This window comes from Bos javanicus, chromosome 10 (genome assembly GCF_032452875.1).
Source record: "Bos javanicus breed banteng chromosome 10, ARS-OSU_banteng_1.0, whole genome shotgun sequence".
Taxonomy (NCBI): Eukaryota; Metazoa; Chordata; class Mammalia; order Artiodactyla; family Bovidae; genus Bos; species Bos javanicus.
Genome location: NC_083877.1, coordinates 8,371,308 through 8,393,096, shown reverse-complemented (window position 1 = coordinate 8,393,096; position 21,789 = coordinate 8,371,308). Strand labels below are relative to the sequence as shown.

Below are 21,789 nucleotides of genomic sequence, written 5' to 3'. Positions count from 1 at the left end.
AATTGGGACTCATTTCCCCTCCAGTTTTTATTTCATTTGGTCTCTAAGTAGCCTCTTGAGAGAAGTACTAAAACATAGAGAATGAGTTCATTCATTATTCTTTCTTCTACTGAACAAACATGGAGTAACTGAAGTTGCCAGGTACTAAATTGGGATTCTTGCTACTCTGAAAGGCGAAAAATCCTCTTAAGCAAACCAAAAAGAGTATCTAGAGTTCATCAGTTGTCATCATTCTGAACTACTGCTTCATGTCAAAAGATTTCCTTTTCAACAAGAAGGCAAAAGGACAGTCATTATTGGCAACATTCCAATTTAATTACTTCACTAAATAAAACATTTTCATCCCCTGAAATTACTTCTAATGATAACTTTATGTGAACCAGTGTGGGAAAAAAAAAACAAAAAACCTTAGTGTTCAGCATGCTCCTTTATAACAAATGTTCAATTAGTAGGTAGCACTGTCATGGATCCAGGTCTCTAGTTCTTGGATATTCTATCAGTAAACAGTTAACATTCAAAAGCTAGAAAACGTCTACCTGGTATATAGTAGGTGTTCAATAAATAGTGTTTGTATTATAATGATGATTATATTATAATACTCTATTACATGATTATTACCAGAGAAACTCTCTAACTTATAAACAAACATCAGTTAAGCTTTATGTTACAAAATCAGTTGCTGTTAAAGCAAGCTCATGAAAAGAAGCGTTTGCTCTTCCATGTCATGGAAGTCAGCACACGTCATCTTCTCTTCACCCATCCACTGAGAGCTGACTTTATCCAATGAAGACTAGGAGCCTCCTCACACTAGGCCAATCATTGAATAACTTTTCAAGTAGTAAAGATATAATGGTGCCTTTAATCAGTGACACAATTCCTGGTAATCTACTGACCATGTAAAAGCTGTTGATTCTCTTACATTAACAGTCAGAGAGACACATTTCCCTCCCTCTGTACTGTAGGATATGCCACCATCCTTCTGTTTGCTATAAGGATAAAAGGCCCAGTGGCCAGATTTACACAAAGGAAAACCTCTTGGATTTAATAGTATTTTGAGAACACACAGGAGGGCACTGGTTAAAAAAAAAAAAAAAATCATTTTTCTTCTGGCACTAAGAAATATGTAGTGACTGCTTTAATCACTTAATGTTTTCCAGTGGCTCAAAATTTCGCTCTCCTGAAAGATAAGATGAATGTGCAGAATGAATCTTCATCTTCAGGCAGCTGCACTGCATTGGAAAATCAGTTGCCCTCACGGCAGCGCAGCCGACCCTCCAAACTCCCTGCCAGGTTCTTTCAATTATGTTCCAGACACGCAGCCAACCCAAAGAAGTCGTAAACAACAGGTTCCACTCGGGTCCTCCTCCTCCATTCCCTTCCTCCATCCCTCCAGAGAACAGAAACCCTCTCATCCATTCACAAATCCCCACACCCGGCCCCTGTGGCTGAGACTCCATGCAACCTGGCCGGTGTCTCCAGGTAAAAATCTGAACACGAGGGCACTGTAGTACCGTGGCACCGAGTCTGCGCCATTCACCTCCCAGCCACGCAAATCCAGCCCAGAGCTCGGATTTCATTCAGTGGAACTCGTCTCCGAACGCTCCAAACGATGCCCACCCCTCCTCCAGAGCTGACCCAGTCCAGCCTTCTCCTTCTCGGTGAGAACCAGGCCAGCCCACCTGCTTCCCTTCTCCACCCCGCCCCCCGCCCCCAAACCGGCTCTCAGGACTCCTCCAGGGGTCTTTAACGCGCCCATTTCCGGGGCCCTCATCACCCACCTCCCGAATGAAAAGTAAACTCCTCCTTAGTGACCATCTCCCCAAACCAACCAGGCCACTAAACTCAGCCGGAGCCCCCTGCCCGCGGGACGCTGCGGGCGGCCCCCCCGGCAGCGCGCGGGCGCCCGGCGTTTACCTTGACGCTGGTGTAGCTGGTCTGGGTCTCGGCCTCCGCGCTGCTGCAGCAGTGGCGCCTCCGGCCCCTGCAGGTGGTCGCCGCGGGGCCCGCGGAGCCCGCGCTGCTGCCGCTGCCCAGCTCCCCGCGGGCCCTGCGGGCGCGGGCGGCGCCTGGGGACCCGGACGCTCGGCTCTGGGGGATGGCGTCGGCGGCGTCGGTCTGGACGAAGAGGCCGTGCAGGGGGGCCGCGGGGCCCTGCGACACGCCGGTGGTCTGGCGGGGCGAGTTGGACTCGTCCGAGTCCCGGCAGTAGATCACGCCGCTCTGCGAGACGTGGATGCTGGGGGCGCAGCCCATCCCTCGGCCGGGCTCCCCCGCGCGCCCGCCCGCGCCCCCGGCCGCCCGGCCCCGGCGCCGCGGCGGCCACCTGCAGTGAGGGGGCGGGCGCCTCGGCGGCGGCGGCGGCGGTGCCCCGACCGTGCGCCCCCCGGCCGGTCTGGCCGCCGCTCCGTCGGGCTCACCGCGGGGCACCCCGCCGAGCCTGCCGGGGCTGCGCGCGTCACCCCAACTTTCCCTTCTGGGCCATTTTCCTCCTCGAGCGGGCGAGCGCGCACACACAGCGCCCCGCGCGCACCGGCGGCCGCCACCCTCTCCGCCGCGGCGCCCCAAACGCGCTCCCCACGCCTCCGCCCGCCCCTCCGCCCTCGGCTCCGCTCGACCCGCGCCGCCGCCCAGCTCGACAACGCCGGGCTCCCGCGGCCCCGGGGCCCCAGCACCGCCCGCACCTCTTTCCCGACTTTCACTCCGCGTACCTCCCTCCCTCCGTCCCTCCCGCCCGCCTTTCTCCGCGGCTCCCCCGCTTCGCAGTCGCCGCCGATGGGGCGCTGTTGCGCCCCTCGGCCCCGCCCGCCGCTGCCCGCACTCTCGCGGGCGGGACACAGCGCGCTTGCTGCCCGGCTCGGCACCCCGCACGCCCCGCCTCCCCCCGGGCCCCAGGGTGCGGCGGCGGTCACCACGCCCCGGCGCCCTCCCCTCCCTCCGCGGTCCAGAGGCCTCGTTCCTCCTGTACCCGTCCCGGGGGCTGCACCCCCAGTGCCCTAGCCTCTCTTCCCCTCGCGGCACAAACCCCGGGCCGGCCCCAAAGGGTAGTGTAGCCTGGGGAGCAACCCCAGTAATACCCCTGGCCTTTCAGGAACACATTGTAACATCTCTGAGCCAAACATCATGACGCCCCGTAGGGACCCTCCAGCCTGTGCCCACTCATCTAACTTGCTCGCCTCCCAGTCGACTCAGATCATTAAGGAGAGGCATCATACCTCTGTAGTCCCTCGCTTCCCCATGTACACTGCAGGCTGAGTTGGATGGCGACCCAGTCTTCAAAAGGGTAGAGTAGACAGATGATGTCCACCCATCATCCGAGGTCACGCCAAGGAACCAGAGACCAGGTGAGGACCAAGCCCTTGAATGCACAAATTCCTCTAAGACCCAAAGAAAGAACTGAAAATGCTGTTCGCGTGGTACTGGGCTTTCTCCTCCAAAGTTTTCACCTCTTCCTTGGGTGTCACTACATCTTCACAGTGGCTTCTCCTCCATCCAGTCCCCACCCCACCCCCACCCCGATTGTCCACTGCTCTGCCTCACACCAGGCTGGGCAGTCAAAACTGCCTCCCCTCAGTCCCCTTGGAGAGGCGTGCACAATTTCCTTGGAGGGGTGCAAGAATACTTTCAGACGAAGGCTGCTTATCCTCCCGGATGTGCAGTCTGGGTTGGAGCTACCAAGCACCACTGCCCATTTATTCGCTTATTCTTTGAGTAATTCCAGTCTGCTGCCACAGCATCACAGAAGAGAAATGGATGGTCCAAGAAAGTGTATAAGGTCAAATGCAAAAGCAAGAACATAGAGTCCTAATGCAAAGCACAAAGAAGAATCCAGCTTGAAATAATTTCTTTGATTCTTCCCTCTCTTCCTCTCCCCATCACATCAAATTTGGGGATGACTGGGTCAAGACTTCAAATGACAGCTTCTAACCTTCACAGAGAAGCAAGGTGTCACCCCACATCTCAAATTCAGATATACAGAGGAGAAAGAACTAACCTAGGAGAAGGCAATGGCACCCCACTCCAGTACTCTTGCCTGGAAAATCCCATGAATGGAGGAGCCTGGAGGCTGCAGTCCATGGGGTCCCTGAGGGTCGGACACGACTGAGCGACTTCACTTTCACTTTTCACTTTCATGCATTGGAGAAGGAAATGGTAACCCACTCCAGTGTTCTTGCCTGGAGAACCCCAGGGACGGGGGAGCCTGGTGGGCTGCCGTCTATGGGGTCACACAGAGTCGACACAACTGAAGCAACTTAGCAGCAGCAGCAACCTAGTCTAACTAACCTAATCTAAGTCTTTTGTTTCTCTTCTCAGCTTTCTCTTCCCAACTTTCAGTCTCTAAAAAATTTTTGATGACATGAAAAAAAGTCTGTGCTACATTTTTGAATGGACAGGCAAATTGCTCATAAAACTCCTGTGCAGGTTGGGCTCCTCCCAAAGCAGATTCTGAAATGATATTTTGCAGGCGCAAGGCTGATGAGCGCATACTCTTGGAATCAACATCTGGAAGGAAAGGAGGGAGAAAAGGAAGCAGGGAAGGGAGATGGAAGTTGAGCAGAGGGAGAAACTGAGTTAGGATACAGCCTCACTCAAAGCCACAGGCACCCCTGCAGGGAAAATTCTGAAGCTGGATGATGCTTCAGCATTGTCCTGAACTGGGTCTAGGAGGATACACCTTTATACCCTCACATAGGTCAGCAGTTACTTGTAGGCCACGTGGGTGGTCCTGGGCCAGGTGACTCTCTTCAGCTGAGGCAATTCCCTTGTAAGACTGACAGCTGAGCAGAGGGCTCCCTGCTGCCAGCACTCCCCCGGCTTGAGGAGTAAGTCCTTTCCTGGCACCACCGCTTCCACCACACTGCCCTTCCATGCTTCCTGTCCCTATCCATGACTATAAGAGTGCCACATTAAATGGTCACCACTGAGATGCAGGGACAGTCATTCATTTGATCAGGTCTAAGCCTGATGGCTGCCAACTGTTCTACTTCCAAGGGACCATTCAGAATCTGGGAAAACATCATCAGAGTTAAGTTACAAAAGCGCTAGTCTCCATACCAGTCCTGACGCAATGTTAAGTCAGGAGATAACCACTCCTAAAGCTTCTTTTTGATTCTCTTACATACATCCATTTCAGTCATCATCCTTCATGGAGCTACTAATCAAGGTCAACCTTTTTGGACACTTTGAGCCATGCTAATTCTCACGCCCTGTGTCTACTTTTTCAGTTTTCTGTAGGAATGTGGTTACTATGATGAAACCTCCCAGAGAAGAGAAATGGGCCAGCCACTCACTGAGGCTTTGAGAGGAAGAAGGCTATGATAAAACAGAAGTTACAACCAATCTTCTGGTGGAGAACATTAGGAGCTGAGTCATGAAGGGACAAGTCACCCAGAAGAAAATTTAGGCGGAAAGAAAAAAAGAAGAAGAAGAAGGAAAAAATAGAAGAAAAAAAGAAAAAGATGAAGTTTTGAGAGAGTAAATAAGCTCAAGGTGGCTACTGAACAGACTGGGCTGCTTCAGTACCTTAACTGACCATTTCATAAGGGGACCCATGCCTTTCCCTAAATGCAAGTCTCCTGCAGGGACAGAAGAGGGAACGGGGGAGTGCACGAGGTATAAATTCCTCCTTCCATTCCCAGAACAGCCAATAGTTTTAGACACAATCTTCCTCAGACCGAGCTTCCGCTGCCAATTCTGGCTTAGTGAAAGGAAAAAAACAAAGTATCCCGATAATCTCCACCAAGTGTTCTCAGTGGGAATGTGTAACCTTCCCCCATCGCTGGCACAAATCTGGTCACTGAAACATGCAGAAATGTGCGAGTGGAGGAATGGTTTAACTGAAATCGTGCCCCAGCTAAGCTCTGAGGCCCGAGTTCTTGCTCCTGTAAGTGATTCCTGGACCAATTCCCATGTCACAATTTCAACACATTCCAGGATCACAGCAAAGTCTACAAGTTCAGACACTGCAGATAAAATTTAGGCTCAAGTTACAGAATAAGGCCAGAAAAACCAACATTATTTTAAAAATTGAATTAAGTTAAAAAATTTAGCTACAGCCAATGTCCAAGAAAGAAATCAAAAAGCAAACCAAATCAGAAATTTCTTCAAAAACTCAGAAATGTCCAAGGTCAGCTGAACGCTACATACAAGGTCAGCTTGTATGTTTTATACTCGTACCAAATAGAGCTGGTTTCAGAATTATGACCCAGAAGCACTGCAAGACTCTGAACAATTAAGGTCCCTTCCCAGTCGAGATTGGTATAACTCTTCTAGAATTCCTCTAAAGGAGAAAAGAATATGACTGATACATTTGGAGTGACTCTTCATAAAGGTTAAAACAATAGGAGTTTTGGATTAATTTTTAGATAATCAAATATTTCATCAACCAATCAACCTTGCAGAGCTCAGAATTCAAACTATATTCTTAATGGTGGAGCTTATTGGAAATCTAACCACCTGATAAGTGAAATGATACAGTTTATTAGGTAGCCGGGCACAGTGGAAGGTTCCTTGATCTCAGAGAGAGAAGGGCAAATGTGGAAGCTGGGCTGCCTCTTACAGCTGTGTAACCTCAGGCAAGTCACTTAACCTCGGGGCCTCCCTTTCCTGCATCATCTCCAACATCTCTAAATCACCAACCTTTGGGAATGCAGTGAAATTTCTGCTTTCTTTTATTAAATTGTTTTTAATTTAGAATAGTGGAATTTTTGAGCTGAAAGTGGTCTTCAACCTCCCTGCACATCAGAATCACCCTGAGGAATCTGTCAGAAACACAACAGCTTCCGGATCCCACCCCAGAGACCTGGAGTCAGGGGTCAAGGGCAAGTCCCACACTTGCCCTTTCAAAGAAGGTGGGTCCAGGGTAGCCTTTCCACAGCCTTCTTTGGGGACTACAGTAAGAACTGAAGTCCTGGAACTGCCCTGGTGGTCCAGTGGTTAAGAATCCACCTGGCCCAGAAAGATCCCAGCCGGTGCGCCATAACTACTAAGCCCTCGCTCTAGAGCTGGTTCTCTGCAACAAGACAAGCGATTGCAATGAGCAGCCCCCACCTACCACAACTGGAGAAAGCCAGCGTGTGGCAATGAAGACTCAACGCAGCCAAAATAATTAGAAAAAAAAAAAAAAAACTGACGTCCTTCTAAGAGCCTGCAGTATCCTCCTGCTGTGGCCCCTGCCCTGCCTTTCTGTGCCTGCTCAGTCTCTGCTCCAGCCACAATGACCGCCTTGCTGTTTTCCCAAGAGAACTAACAGTATCAGCCAGGAGCCCTTCCTGCTATGCTCTTCATCAAAAAGAACAGGGCTAACTTCCTCACTTTCCTTAAATCTCTGCTCAAATGCTGTCTTCTCAATAACTCATTTAAAATCACAACCTGCACCCCTCCATGTCCCCCCATCACTCCTGATTCTACCCCGCCTGGTTTATTTTTCTTCTTTTCATAGCATTTATCACTTTTCAACTAATTATGTAGTTAGCACATTTATTATTATATTTATTGTCTATCTTCTCCCACTAGACTGGAGGCTCTACTAGAGAGAGCAGAGATTTTTTGGCTTCTTATTCATTGATGGATGGAATGCCTAGTGCCCGGCACAGGGCCTGTTGAAATATCTGTTGAATGAATGATTTTTTCTCAGTTCTCCCTTTTCTGTTTTTCTCTTCTCTTAACTGATATAACCTCAAAATAGAAGGGGGTTGGGTTTTTTCTTGAGTAGAGGGTTATGGTCTATGCCTTTTATTTTTAAAGTCAGTGAATGGTTTGACCTCATAATCCTCCTTTTGGCATTATATATACATCAGAAGAGTCAGAAGAATAAAATAATTTATTCACAATGTTTGTAGCTACACTGTTTATGATAATAAAAATTGAGATGATCTGAATATCAAACACTTAAGGAATAGCTCAGCAAACTATCCTAACAGTCAGAATACCACTATTTATACATGTATGGGTTAAATATTTATATATAGTATATGTAGATGATCACAACTATGGAAAATGCATATCTATTTTTTGAGGTTCATAAGTGAATGTAAAGTGATACAGATAAGAAGCTGGAGCATGGCAGATTTCTTTTTTTAAAAAACTATTTCACTGAATAAAAAACTAATGTAAACGAATGAATGTAATGTTTCTCAATTCTCTCCCCAAAAATATTTTAGCTAAGTATATTTTCCTTTATGGACTTCCAGTGATTTTTTTTTCTTTCAGACAGTAGGCAGAAGATGGAAAATATTAAAGAAGGAAAAGAATCAGACATAGATGGAGACAAATTAATTTCTTTTTTTTTTTTAACAAATTTCTTTCTAATTTACAAAGGAACTACTTACAAAGCAGATGCACAGAGACACAAAGGCACAGAGCTGACCAGAAAGTGAGAATCAGAAAGACATGAGAACTATTCTCATGGTGAAATATTCCTACCAAGTGGCTTTACAGCTCTTTTAAGGGAGTAAAAATAAGTTTTAAGTTGTATGTTCAACTGTGAGTATATCACTTCTTGGCCTTTTCACCACACACCAAATGAAATTTGGGAGAGTTGGCCCACAGGATAGTTTTCCCAAGCTGGTTGTAGAATATGCAAAAAGAAATGCGGGAAGAGATTCAGCCACCATTTGACTTTTTTAGGTTAACATCATCCAGCATGGAAACCACTGAGCACTGGGCTCTGAATCCCTGTTATCAAAGGTGATCCGATCTTCCTATTAACAAGAACACCACAGGGAGGAGCTGGATCAGGCCTGGAAAGGGGCCTCCAGAATCTTCTTTCTACTCATTTTCAGAGTTCTCCTGGATTCAAATAGTTAAGACTATGAAAGATGAAACATTCATTTCCAGAAATCTGGTAAATACGTCTCACAGGAGTAAAATCAGGCATAAAAGGATATACAAATGAAACACAAGGTACAGTCCTACTCAAAGGGGCTTCTAGAACAATCAGGGAGATGGGACTTACACACAGGAAGTGACAGAGCATAATACATGAGTTGACATTCAAAGCATAAGAGCAAAAATGAGTGGTACTGGCGATTCTCTTCAGTGATTATGACAACTAGGGAAGGCTTGCTAGAGAAGGAGACGTGTCAGTTGGACCTCAACCAGAAGGACTTTTCAAGCAAGGGGAAGAGCATGAGCAAAGAAAGACACAGGGGCAGAATTCACGTGGCTGGATCTAGAAGACAGTGAGTAGATGAGACAATTTAGTGTCTCCTAACATGGGGCTGCTACAATTGGAAGGGGAAGAAAGAAGACAGAAAATGGAAAACCCTGAAAATTCTCCTATTTGTAGTGGAAGTCAACGTGGGTCCTACCACCTTTAAGGCAACTCCCCATGTGAAAGTCTAGATTTAGAAAACAAATTCATTGTCCTGGAAAATAAGTGTTTGCCAAATGATAAAATATTGGCTTTCTAAAAAAAAAAAAAAAATAGCAGACTGCATGGCTTCAAGAAAACTTTTCTATAGCACTTTGAGTGTTTTGGGTATTCTAAGTCAGGTTATAAATTATTAATTCACTCCTATTTGATTTAAGATATACAATATATAAAGCAAATTAGTTTGTTCCTAAATTAGTGTGGCATTTTCTCAAGGCTTCTTGGGTTATTTTTAAAGAAAAGTTGGGGTCAGGTTTCTAAGCAGGCCCTCCTCACTGGTACACACACTTTTCCACACTCCAAAAGATTCCATTACACCCTGTGATGCTAAAGTCATTCCTTCATTCAGCGTACCTTTACTGAGGGGCTACCATGTATCAGACGCTAACTTGGCATGGGGGGACAGACAGAAGCAGTCTGTGCTATAGAGCTGGAGAGAAAAACAAACAGCACAGTTCTCTGGCAGCCATGAAGCTGGGGCAGGGATTCAGGACACACTGGTGTGACAGAGACGGGGGAGACTATGGACGTTTTCTCAGAGGAGTCAACACTTACATGTGAGTCTCGAAAAACCTTACCAAAGGAATATTGTTCTTTGCATCTACCCATCCACTCACCCACATAGTAAGAACACCGAGGGACTTCCCTGGTGGTCCAGTGGTTAAGAATCCACCTACCAATGCAGGGGACACACTGATCTCTGCTCTGGAAAGATCCCACATGCCTCCAGGCACTTAAGCCCATGTGCCACAACTGCTGCACACACGTGTGGCGACTACTGAAGCCTGCATGTCCTGGAGCCTGAGCTCGGCAACAAGAGAAGCCATCGCAATGAGAAGCCTGTCCACTGTCGCTAGAGAGTAGCCCCTGCCCACTGCAACTGGAGAAAAGTCCACGTAACAACGAAGACCCAGCACAATCAAAATAAATAAATACTTTTTAAAAAAAGAACACTGAGCCCCCACCACTGTGCCAGCCCCGAGAGGGACACAAAGAAGGAACACTCAGTACCCACTCTCAGACAGTTACATCAGAAGTACAGACACGTACTCAGAGATGTGTGTTAACACTTACTTTGGAAAAGTAATCCAAGCCCAGAGAGAAAGATCACTGTGGGTGGAAGTGATGCAGAAGATGTCACTGAGGAGTGTGGCACTTGGAAGAAAGGGCAGTATTTGAATAAGCTGAAATGTTGTAATTTCACTTACATGTAGCTGTCCAGTTTTCCCAGCACCACTTATTGAAGAGAGTGTCTTTGTCCCATTGTATATTCTTGCCTCGTTTGTCAAAAATAAGATACCCATAGGTGCATGGGTTTATTTCTGGGCTTTCTATTGATCCATTGGTCTATATGTCTGTTTCTGTGCCAGTACCATACTGTCTTGATGACTGCAGCTTTGTAGTATAGTCTGAAGTTAAGAAGGTTGATTCCTCCAGCTCCATTCTTCTTTCTCAAGATTGCTTTGCTATTCGGGGTCTTTTGTGTTTTCATATTAATTGTGAAATTTTTTGTTCTGGTTCTGTAAAAAATGCCATTGGTAATTTGATAGGGATCACACTGAATCTCTAGATTGCATTTGGTAGTATAGTCATTTTCACAATATTGATTCTTCCAATTCAGGAACATGGAATATCTCTCCATCTCCTTAGGTAGGTTTATTTCTAGACATTTTATTCTTTTTGTTGCAATGGTGAATGAAATTGATTCCTTAATTTCTCTGATTTTTCATTGTTAGTGTATAGGAACGCAAGTGATTTCTATGTATTGATGTTGTATCCTGTGACTTTGCTAAATTCACTGATTAGCTCTAGTATTTTCTGATAGTATCATTAGGGTTTTCTATGTATAATATCAAGTCATCTGCAAACAGTGAGAGTTTTACTTCTTCTTTTCAAATCTGGATTCCTTTTCTTTTTCTTTTCTGATTGCTGTAACTAGGACTTCCAAAACTATGTTGAATAATAAGTGGAAAAGAGGACATTCCAGAGGAATAATGTGAGCAAAGGCCTAGAGGTGGGCATACACACAGAGCGCATGGATAACAATGAAGTAGGTTATTCAAAAGGGGTGAAATTCAAAAGGTAGGCTTGTACCTACTAGGGAACCAAATGCCAGACTGCAGAGTTTGGCGGAATTCTAGTCATTGGGAATCACTGAGGTTTTTTTTTTTTTTTTCATTAAGAGTACTAATTTACTGAGATGAATCTGGTTGCATATTCAAGAAGGACTGGTGAAGGAAATTGGGAATGAGGATGAGTAAGGAGCTATAACAATCCAGGGATGAGATGATAAGGACTGTTGTGGACTGAATTATGCCCCACCCACCCCCACCCCCCAAAAATCCATATGTTGAAGCCCTATCCCCAGTGTGACCATGTTTGGAGATAGAGCTGTTAGGGAGGTAATTAAGGTTAAATGTGGTTATAAGGATGAGCCCTAATCCAATAGGACTGGTACCCTTATAAGAAGAGGGAGAGACACCAGAGAGTTTGCGCTCTCTCTCTGCAGGCATGCAAAGTGAGAAGGCACCATATGTCAGCTTCTAGGTCCTCCATGCTAGCACAAGCATGACCCTCCTTTCCCAGTGCAGCTAAGGAAACAGTCTCTTTGCCAAGACTTCTTTGGGTTTCCCTACAATCTAGTATACACAGCGATACGAGTTTCTTGCTTCACGTCCAGATTGCTAAAGTCGATCTTCTGATAGTTCCGCTTCAAGAACAGATTTTGAGCCCTGGGATTTTCCCTCTTAACCAGCAAAAGTGCCTCAAGGCTGCAGCTCAGCCCGAGGGCCCTGCATTAGCACCTTCTGTGGTTCTGATGTCTTAATCCTCTCCCTTGGGCTGCTGGGGCTGTGAAATGAGGTATTCTAGAAGGCTTTTGGCAAAAAGTCTCTTCCTTCTCAGAGTTTGACATTTGCTCAGCAGCATGGCACTTCCCGTGTTGCACCATTAAACATCTCCTAGGCAACAGTAGTTGGGGGCATGACTGATTACTTCTTCATACCTCATATGATATGGCTTATAATAAATTAAGTCAGATATAGGAGCCTTTCCAGAGTTCTCTGCACCAGCAGCTGTCAAACATCAAAATTGCCTAAAACAGAGTGCAGGGCCCAAGAATTTTTATTTGGAACTAGTTCCCAAATGATGTTGATGCTACTGATGCCAGGGCATACTTTGAAAACCACTGCTATACATAACAATATTACAAAACAATATCAATGACCAAAAAAAAAGAGAAAGAAACCCCAAAACCCTTTACCTGTGATGTTTCATTTGCTGAAGCATAATATAACTTGTGCATAAACCTGAATGCTTCATTATACAACACAAGGCACAAAGTGCTCTCATCTGGCAATTTATAAGAATTGTGAGGTTATGAGTTTCACGATGCCTCTCCAAGCCAGGGACTTCTAAGAATGGTTCTCAAGAATCTTTACCCTGTCTGGGACATAGAGTGTGGTGTGGCACGTGTGGCAGAGGGGAGACTTATAGAAGTAAACGTTACATTTAAATGCACACCAGCGAAGCTATGTAGATTTCCAATAGAAGACTTGATTTTCCTTTTCTTAATATATACTGTTCAAGCCTAGGAAGACAAACATTCACTAACTTTTAGAACAATCAATAAAATTCTGAAAAGCAGTGTCCTAAGGAATAGGAGAGGAAGATAGTATGAAGTCAATAAAGCAAAATTTCTTTCAGAAAAACTGGTTGAAAAGCAATAATAGCAATGGATACTATTTAGGAGATAGTTTACTCTGTGTTATACTTTACATGTTTTGTCTCTGTACATAATTTCTCTGTGTATGATGTATCTGTGCTTCTCTTCTCCTTTCGGATATAAAAGCTTTCAACATCTTCTGTCTGTTTACCACTAATCTCAACTCCCATCTAGCATGGCTAAGTTTTCTTGTTTTGAGTATGGAGTCATCAAACTTTTATAGGTTATTGAGACTTCCCTGGCAGTCCAGTGGTTAAGACTTCACATTTCAATGCTGGGCACATAGATTTGATCTGTGATTGGGGAACTAGGATCCCACATGCTGTGTGGCACAGCCGGAAAAAAAAAAAAACAGGAACACAAGCTTTTAAAGGCTATAAAAATCCACAGAGCATTTAAATATATGTGTATGTGTGTATTAGTCATTCAGTCATGTCCAACTGTTTGTGACCATCTGGACTATAGCCCGCCAGGCTCCTCTGTCCGTGGAATTCTCCAGGCAAGAATACTGGAGTGAGTTGCCATTCCATTCTTCTCCGGATCTTCCTAACTCAGGGATCAAATCTGGGTTTCATGCACTGTAGGCAGATTCTTACTGACTAAGCTACCAGAGAAGCCACACACACGCACATATATATATATATATATATATACACACACACACACACATATATATATTATATATATATTTAACCAAATACATATATGGGTGTGTATATATATGTGTGTGTGTATTTATATATATACACACACATGGCTTAGGCTATATGTACTGCATTTCTAAGATCTAAAAGATAAGATTCAGATCCTTCCTAGTGGAGAATTTTTTGAAATCACCAACATAAACAACAATTTTAAAAGAAAAAAAAAACCCTAGAATGTAGAAATGGAAATGACACATTAGGAGAAACATAGTTGTTAAATTAAGGATTCAAGCCAGGATTTAAGATTTTCCTTCTCTTAACACTTTTCTCAGAGATAGAGCACAGCCACAAAATCTATACACTTATAAGACACTTAAAGCATGAAAGTGCAGAAAGTTTTGTGAGAAATTCATCAGCTCAGTTCAGTTCAGTTGCTCAGTCATGTCTGACTCTTTGTGACCCCATGGTCTGCAGCATGCCAGACTTCCCTGTCCATCACCAACTCCTGGAGTTTATTCAAACTCATGTCCATTGCATCAGTGATGCCATCTAACCACCTCATCCTCTGTCATCCCCTCCTTCTCCTCCTGCCTTCAATCTTTCCCAGCATCAGGGTCTTTTCCAATGAATCGGTTCTTTCCATCAGGTGGCCAAAGTATTGGAGTTAAGCTTCAGCATCAGTCCTTCCAATGAATATTCAGGACTGATTTCCTTTAGGATTGACTGGTTTGATCTCCTTGAGGTCCAAGGGACTCTCAAGAGTCTTCTCCAACACTACAGTTCAAAAGCATCAATTCTTCCGCTCTCAGCTTTCTTTATAGTCCAACACTCACATCCATACATGATTACTGGAAAAACCATAGCTTTGACTAGGCAGACCTTTTTTGGTAATGTCTCTGCCTTTTGATATGCTAAGTTGGTCATAGCTTTTCTTCCAAGGAGCAAGTGTCTTTTAATTTCATGGCTGCAGTCATCATCTACAGTGATTTTGGAGCCCTCCCAAAATAAAGTCTCTCACTGTATCCATTGTTTCCCCATCTATTTGCCATGAAGTGATGGGACCAGATGCCATGATCTTAAGTTTTCTGAATGTTGAGTTTTAAGCCAACTTTTTCACTTTCCTCTTTCACTTTCATCAGGAGGCTCTTTAGTTCTTTGCTTTCTGCCATAAGAGTGGTGTCATCTGTATATCTGAGGTTATTGATATTTCTTCCAGCAATCTTGATTCCAGCTTGTGCTTCTTCCAGCCTGGCATTTTGCATGATGTACTCTGCATATAAGTTAAATAAGCAGGATGACAGCCTTCATGTACTCCTTTCCTGATTTGGAACCAGTCTGCTTTTCCATGTCTAGTTCTAACTGTTGCTTCTTGACCTGCATACAGATTTCTCAGGAGGCAGGTCGGGTGGTCTGGTATTCTCATCTCTTTAAGAATTTTCCAGTTTGTTGTGATACACACATTCAAAGGCTTTGGCATAGTCAGTAAAGCAAAAGTAGATGTTTTTCTGGAACTCTCTTGCTTTTTCAATGATCCAACAGATGCTGGCAATTTGATCTCTGGTTCCTCTGCCTTTAAAACCAGTTTGAACATCTGGAATTTCACAGTTTGTGTACTGTTGAAGCCTGGCTTGGAGAACTTTGAGTATTACTTTGCTAGTGTGTGAGATGAGTGCAATTGTGCGGTAGTTTGAGCATTCTTTGGCATTGCCTTTCTTTGAGATTGGAATGAAAACTGACCTTTTCCAGTCCTGTGGCCACTATTGAGTTTTCCGAACTTGCTGGCATATTGAGTGCAGCACTTTCACATAATCATCACTTAGGATTTGAAAAAGTGCAACTGGAATTCCATCACCTCCATTAGCTTTTTTTATATAATACTTCCTAAGGCCCACTGGACTTTGCATTCCAGGATGTCTGACTTTAGGTGAGTGATCACACCATCGTGATTATCTGGGTCATGAAGATCTTTTTGTATAGTTCTTTTGTGTATTCTTGCCACCTCTTCTTGGTATCTTCTGCTTCTGTTAGGTCCATACCATTTCTGTCTTTTATTGTGCTCATCTTTGCATGAAATATACCTTAGTATCTCCAATTTTCTTGAAGAGATCTCTAGTCTTTCCCATTCTATTGTTTTCCTCTATTTCTTTGTACTGATCGCTGAAAAAGGCTTTCTTATCTCTCCTTGCTATTCTTTGGAACTCTGCATTCAAATGGGTATATCTTTCCTTTTATCCTTTGCCTTTAGCTTCTCTTCTCTTCTCAGCTATTTGTAAGGCCTCCTCAGACAACCATTTTGCCTCATTGCATTTTTTTTTCTTGGGGATGCTCTTGATCACTGCCTCCTGTACAATGTCACAAACCTCCATCCATAGTTCTTCAGGTACTCTATCAGATCTACACCCCTGCATCTATTTGTCACTTCTACTATATAATTGTAAGGGATTTGATTTAGGTCATACCTGAATGGTCTAGTGGTTTTCCCTACTTTCTTCAATTTCAGTCTGAAATTGGCAATATGGAGTTCATGATCTGAGCCACAGTCAGCTCCTGGTCTTGTTCTTGCTGACTGTATAGAGCTTCTCCATCTTTGGCTGCAAAGAATATAATCAATCTGATTTTGGTATTGACTATCTGGTGATGTCCATGTGTAGAGTCTTCTCCTATACTGTTGGAAGAGGGTGTTTGCTATGACCAGTGTGTTCTCTTGGCAAAACTCTATTAGCCTTTTTCCTGTTTCATTCTGTACTCCGAGGCCAAATTTACTTGTTACTCCAGTATCTCTTGACTTCCTACTTTTGCATTCCAGTCCCCTATAATGAAGAGGACATCTTTTTTGGATGTTAGTTCTAGAAGGTCTTGTAGGTCTTCATAGAACCATTCAACTTCAGCTTCTTCAGCATTGCTGGTCGTGGCATAGACTTGGATTACTGTGATATTGAATGGTTTGCCTTGGAAACAAACAGAGATCATTCTGTTGTTTTTGAGACTGCATCCAAGTACTGCACTTTGGACTCTTTGTTGACTATGATGGCTACTCCATTTCTTCTAAGGGATTCTTGCCCACAGTAGTAGATATAATGGTCATCTGAGTTAAATTATTACAATTCAGATGGCATAAATTTCCACATTAATTGTACTTTTCATATATTCTCCTGTATAATATGAACAAGTACAAAACATATATAATAATTAGTTTGAGATGCCACATCTTCAAGTAATTTCTCTTCTCAGGAAATGTAGGTTAACAGACCCATCACAAGCATGGAAATTGAAACTGTAATCAAAAATCTTCCAGCAAACAAAAGCCCCGGTCCAGACGGCTTCACAGCTGAATTCTACCAAAAATTTAGAGAAGAGCTAACACCTATCCTGCTCAAACTCTTCCAGAAAATTGCAGAGGAAGGTAAACTTCCAAACTCATTCTATGAGGCCACCATCACCCTAATACCAAAACCTGACAAAGATCCCACAAAAAAAGAAAACTACAGGCCAATATCACTGATGAACATAGATGCAAAAATCCTTAACAAAATTCTAGCAATCAGAATCCAACAACACATTAAAAAGATCATACACCATGATCAAGTGGGCTTTATCCCAGGGATGCAAGGATTCTTCAATATCCGCAAATCAATCAATGTAATACACCACATTAACAAATTGAAAAATAAAAACCATATGATTATCTCAATAGATGCAGAGAAAGCCTTTGACAAAATTCAACATCCATTTATGATAAAAACTCTCCAGAAAGCAGGAATAGAAGGAACATACCTCAACATAATAAAAGCTATATATGACAAACCCACTGCAAACATTATCCTCAATGGTGAAAAATTGAAAGCATTTCCTCTAAAGTCAGGAACAAGACAAGGGTGCCCACTTTCACCATTACTATTCAACATAGTTTTGGAAGTTTTGGCCACAGCAATCAGAGCAGAAAAAGAAATAAAAGGAATCCAAATTGGAAAAGAAGAAGTAAAACTCTCACTATTTGCAGATGACATGATCCTCTACATAGAAAACCCTAAAGAGTCCACCAGAAAATTACTAGAAATAATCAATGACTACAGTAAAGTTGCAGGATATAAAATCAATACACAGAAATCCCTTGCATTCCTATACACTAATAATGAGAAAACAGAAAGAGAAATTAAGGAAACAATTCCATTCACCATTGCAACGGAAAGAATAAAATACTTAGGAATATATCTACCTAAAGAAACTAAAGACCTATATATAGAAAACTATAAAACACTGGTGAAAGAAATCAAAGAGGACACTAATAGATGGAGAAATATACCATGTTCATGGATTGGAAGAATCAATATAGTGAAAATGAGTATACTACCCAAAGCAATTTATAGATTCAACGCAATCCCTATCAAGCTACCAACAGTATTCTTCACAGAGCTAGAACAAATAATTTCACAATTTGTATGGAAATACAAAAAACCTCGAATAGCCAAAGCGATCTTGAGAAAGAAGAATGGAACTGGAGGAATCAACTTACCTGACTTCAGGCTCTACTACAAAGCCACAGTTATCAAGACAGTATGGTACTGGCACAAAGACAGAAATATTGATCAATGGAATAAAATAGAAAGCCCAGAGATAAATCCACGCACATATGGACACCTTATCTTCGACAAAGGAGGCAAGAATATACAATGGATTAAAGACAATCTCTTTAACAAGTGGTGCTGGGAAATCTGGTCAACCACTTGTAAAAGAATGAAACTGGACCACTTTCTAACACCATACACAAAAATAAACTCAAAATGGATTAAAGATCTAAACGTAAGACCAGAAACTATAAAACTCCTAGAGGAGAACATAGGCAAAACACTCTCCGACATACATCACAGCAGGATCCTCTATGACCCACCTCCCAGAATATTGGAAATAAAAGCAAAAATAAACAAATGGGACCTAATTAACCTTAAAAGCTTCTGCACATCAAAGGAAACTATTAGCAAGGTGAAAAGACAGCCTTCAGAATGGGAGAAAATAATAGCAAATGAAGCAACCGACAAACAACTAATCTCAAAAATATACAAGCAACTCCTACAGCTCAACTCCAGAAAAATAAACGACCCAATCAAAAAATGGGCCAAAGAACTAAATAGACATTTCTCCAAAGAAGACATACAGATGGCTAACAAACACATGAAAAGATGCTCAACATCACTCATTATCAGAGAAATGCAAATCAAAACCACTATGAGGTACCATTTCACACCAGTCAGAATGGCTGCGATCCAAAAGTCTACAAATAATAAATGCTGGAGAGGGTGTGGAGAAAAGGGAACCCTCTTACACTGTTGGTGGGAATGCAAACTAGTACAGCCACTATGGAGAACAGTGTGGAGATTCCTTAAAAAACTGGAAATAGAACTGCCTTATGATCCAGCAACCCCACTGCTGGGCATACACACTGAGGAAACCAGAAGGGAAAGAGACACGTGTACCCCAATGTTCATCGCAGCACTGTTTATAATAGCCAAGACGTGGAAGCAACCTAGATGTCCATCAGCAGATGAATGGATAAGAAAGCTGTGGTACATATACACAATGGAGTATTACTCAGCCATTAAAAAGAATACATTTGAATCAGTTCTAATGAGGTGGATGAAACTGGAGCCTATTATACAGAGTGAAGTAAGCCAGAAGGAAAAACATAAATACAGTATACTAACGCATATATATGGAATTTAGAAAGATGGTAACAATAACCCGGTGTACGAGACAGCAAAAGAGACACTGATGTATAGAACAGTCTTATGGACTCTGTGGGAGAGGGAGAGGGTGGGAAGATGTGGGAGAATGGCAATGAAACATGTAAAATATCATGTAGGAAACGAGTTGCCAGTCCAGGTTCGATGCATGATGCTGGATGCTTGGGGCTGGTGCACTGGGACGGCCCAGAGGGATGGTATGGGGAGGGAGGAGGGAGGAGGGTTCGGGATGGGGAACACATGTATACCTGTGGCGGATTCATTTTGATATTTGGCAAAACTAATACAATTATGTAAAGTTTAAAAATAAAATAAAATTGGAAGAATAAAAAAAAAATAAATAAATAAAAATCATGTAAAAAAAAAAAAAAAAAAAGAAATGTAGGGAGCAAGCCATGAATGGCCATTAGTAGAAATCTAGCAATCAGGGGCTTAAAAGTATCCCCTGGGAAAGGTCTGAGAGTCATTTCAGAGCTTGAATACTGTATCAATAAGTTGTATGAGCTCTATTTGGAGAATAGGCATAGAAGCCATTGTGGGGCAGACAATTTCATAATAAAAAAAAATGCAATGCATCCTTCCAAATTTCTTTGCAATGTCCATTATTTTAAATTATGGAAGAATGAGGAAAAAAGAACATAAAACATCTCAGAGTACATCTTCAAACAGAATCACATTCGAGATGGCAATCTTTTGTGTAGGATCATGAATAAATATTTGAAGCATGGACTAATTAATGGCTCTGATGAAGAAACAGCAACCAAAGTTATCCCCATTCCATTAACAACTAAAAAAACAGATAAAATATACAAAACAATTATTTTAAGATATTGGACAATAGGTAGCTCAGGACTGTCATTCCTGAGAGAAAGGAAACAGATGAGGTATATAATATAATCTTAGCTTTTACTCTGGAGACATTCCATACCTTGGAGCAGAGAAGGAGTCCTGTGGCATCACTGACTTGAGGTAACAGAAATCAAAGTTTGGAGAGGCTTTTGTGGCTGGAATTTATGAGACAGAGTTTCAGAAAGAGGAAACTATACAAAGAGCACTGAGGGATACTTGAAAGTTTACTAAATACCAAGACATGCATGAGTAGGGTGAAATTCTACAGACCAGGAAGAGAGTGACTGGAAAGCTGTAAGCTGAACAACTCAGAACTCACAAAGAATTGGGAGCCATCCAAGTTCTCACAAGCCAGAGTAGAAAGTCCTTGTCGATCACTCAAAAATTTAGTAGAAAACCCAGTGGGTCGTGCTTTAATTAGGTTAAAGAATGGTTAGAAAATACTACACCAGACCTACATTTAAAAGCTGAAAAGCAATCCTTTAAAAGGTCAAATTGAACCAAAATTAACTTGTCTGCCAAAACAAAATCCAACGTTCTTTAAGGAAAAAAAAAAAATCTAAACACTTACAATGTAATATTTAAAAAGCCTAACATAACACAAGCTGGAATCAAGATTGCCGGGAGAAATATCAATAACCTCAGATATGCAGATGACACCACCCTTATGGCAGAAAGTGAAGAGGAACTAAAAAGCCTCTTGATGAAAGTGAAAGTGGAGAGTGAAAAAGTTGGCTTAAAGCTCAACATTCAGAAAACGAAGATCATGGCATCTGGTCCCATCACTTCATGGGAAAGAGATGGGGAAACAGTGGAAACAGTGTCAGACTTTATTTTTTTGGGCTCCAAAATCACTGCAGATGGTGACTGCAGCCATGAAATTAAAAGACGCTTACTCCTTGGAAGGAAAGTTATGACCAACCTAGATAGCATATTGAAAAGCAGAGACATTACTTTGCCAACAAAGGTCCATCTGGTCAAGGCTATGGTTTTTCCTGTGGTCATGTATGGATGTGAGAGTTGGACTGTGAAGAAGGCTGAGCGCCGAAGAATTGATGCTTTTGAAGTGTGGTGTTGGAGAAGACTCTTGAGAGTCCCTTGGACTGCAAGGAGATCCAACCAGTCCATTCTGAAGGGGATCAGCCCTGGGATTTCTTTGGAAGGAATGATGCTAAAGCTGAAACTCCAGTACTTTGGCTACCTCATGCAAAGAGTTGACTCATTGGAAAAGACTCTGATGCTGGGAGGGATTAGGGGCAGGAGGAGAAGGGGACGACAGAGGATGAGATGGCTGGATGGCATCACTGACTTGATGGACGTGAGTCTCAGTGAACTCCGGGAGTTGGTGATGGACAGGGAGGCCTGGTGTGCTGCAATTCATGGGGTCGCAAAGAGTCGGACACGACTGAGCGACTAAACTGAACTGAACTGAACATACAATTGCAAAGACTAGGTATGATAAGT

General features: G+C 43.1%; 1 protein-coding gene across 5 annotated transcripts in view; it reads right to left on the bottom strand.

Annotated features, from left to right (window-relative positions):
- Positions 1 to 21,789, bottom strand: part of PDE8B (phosphodiesterase 8B) — a 264,149-nt gene that overhangs the window by 222,241 nt on the left and 20,119 nt on the right. For 2 of the 5 annotated variants that reach the window (XM_061430021.1, XM_061430022.1), the window contains exon 1: positions 1,915 to 2,283. The exons of the other annotated variants lie outside the window; for them this stretch is intronic. In XM_061430021.1, coding sequence (XP_061286005.1) covers positions 1,915 to 2,253 — 339 coding nt within the window. In that variant the 5' untranslated portion in view covers positions 2,254 to 2,283. Of the gene's footprint in view, positions 1 to 1,914; positions 2,284 to 21,789 lie in introns of those variants that run through there. 5 annotated transcript variants of the gene reach the window in all.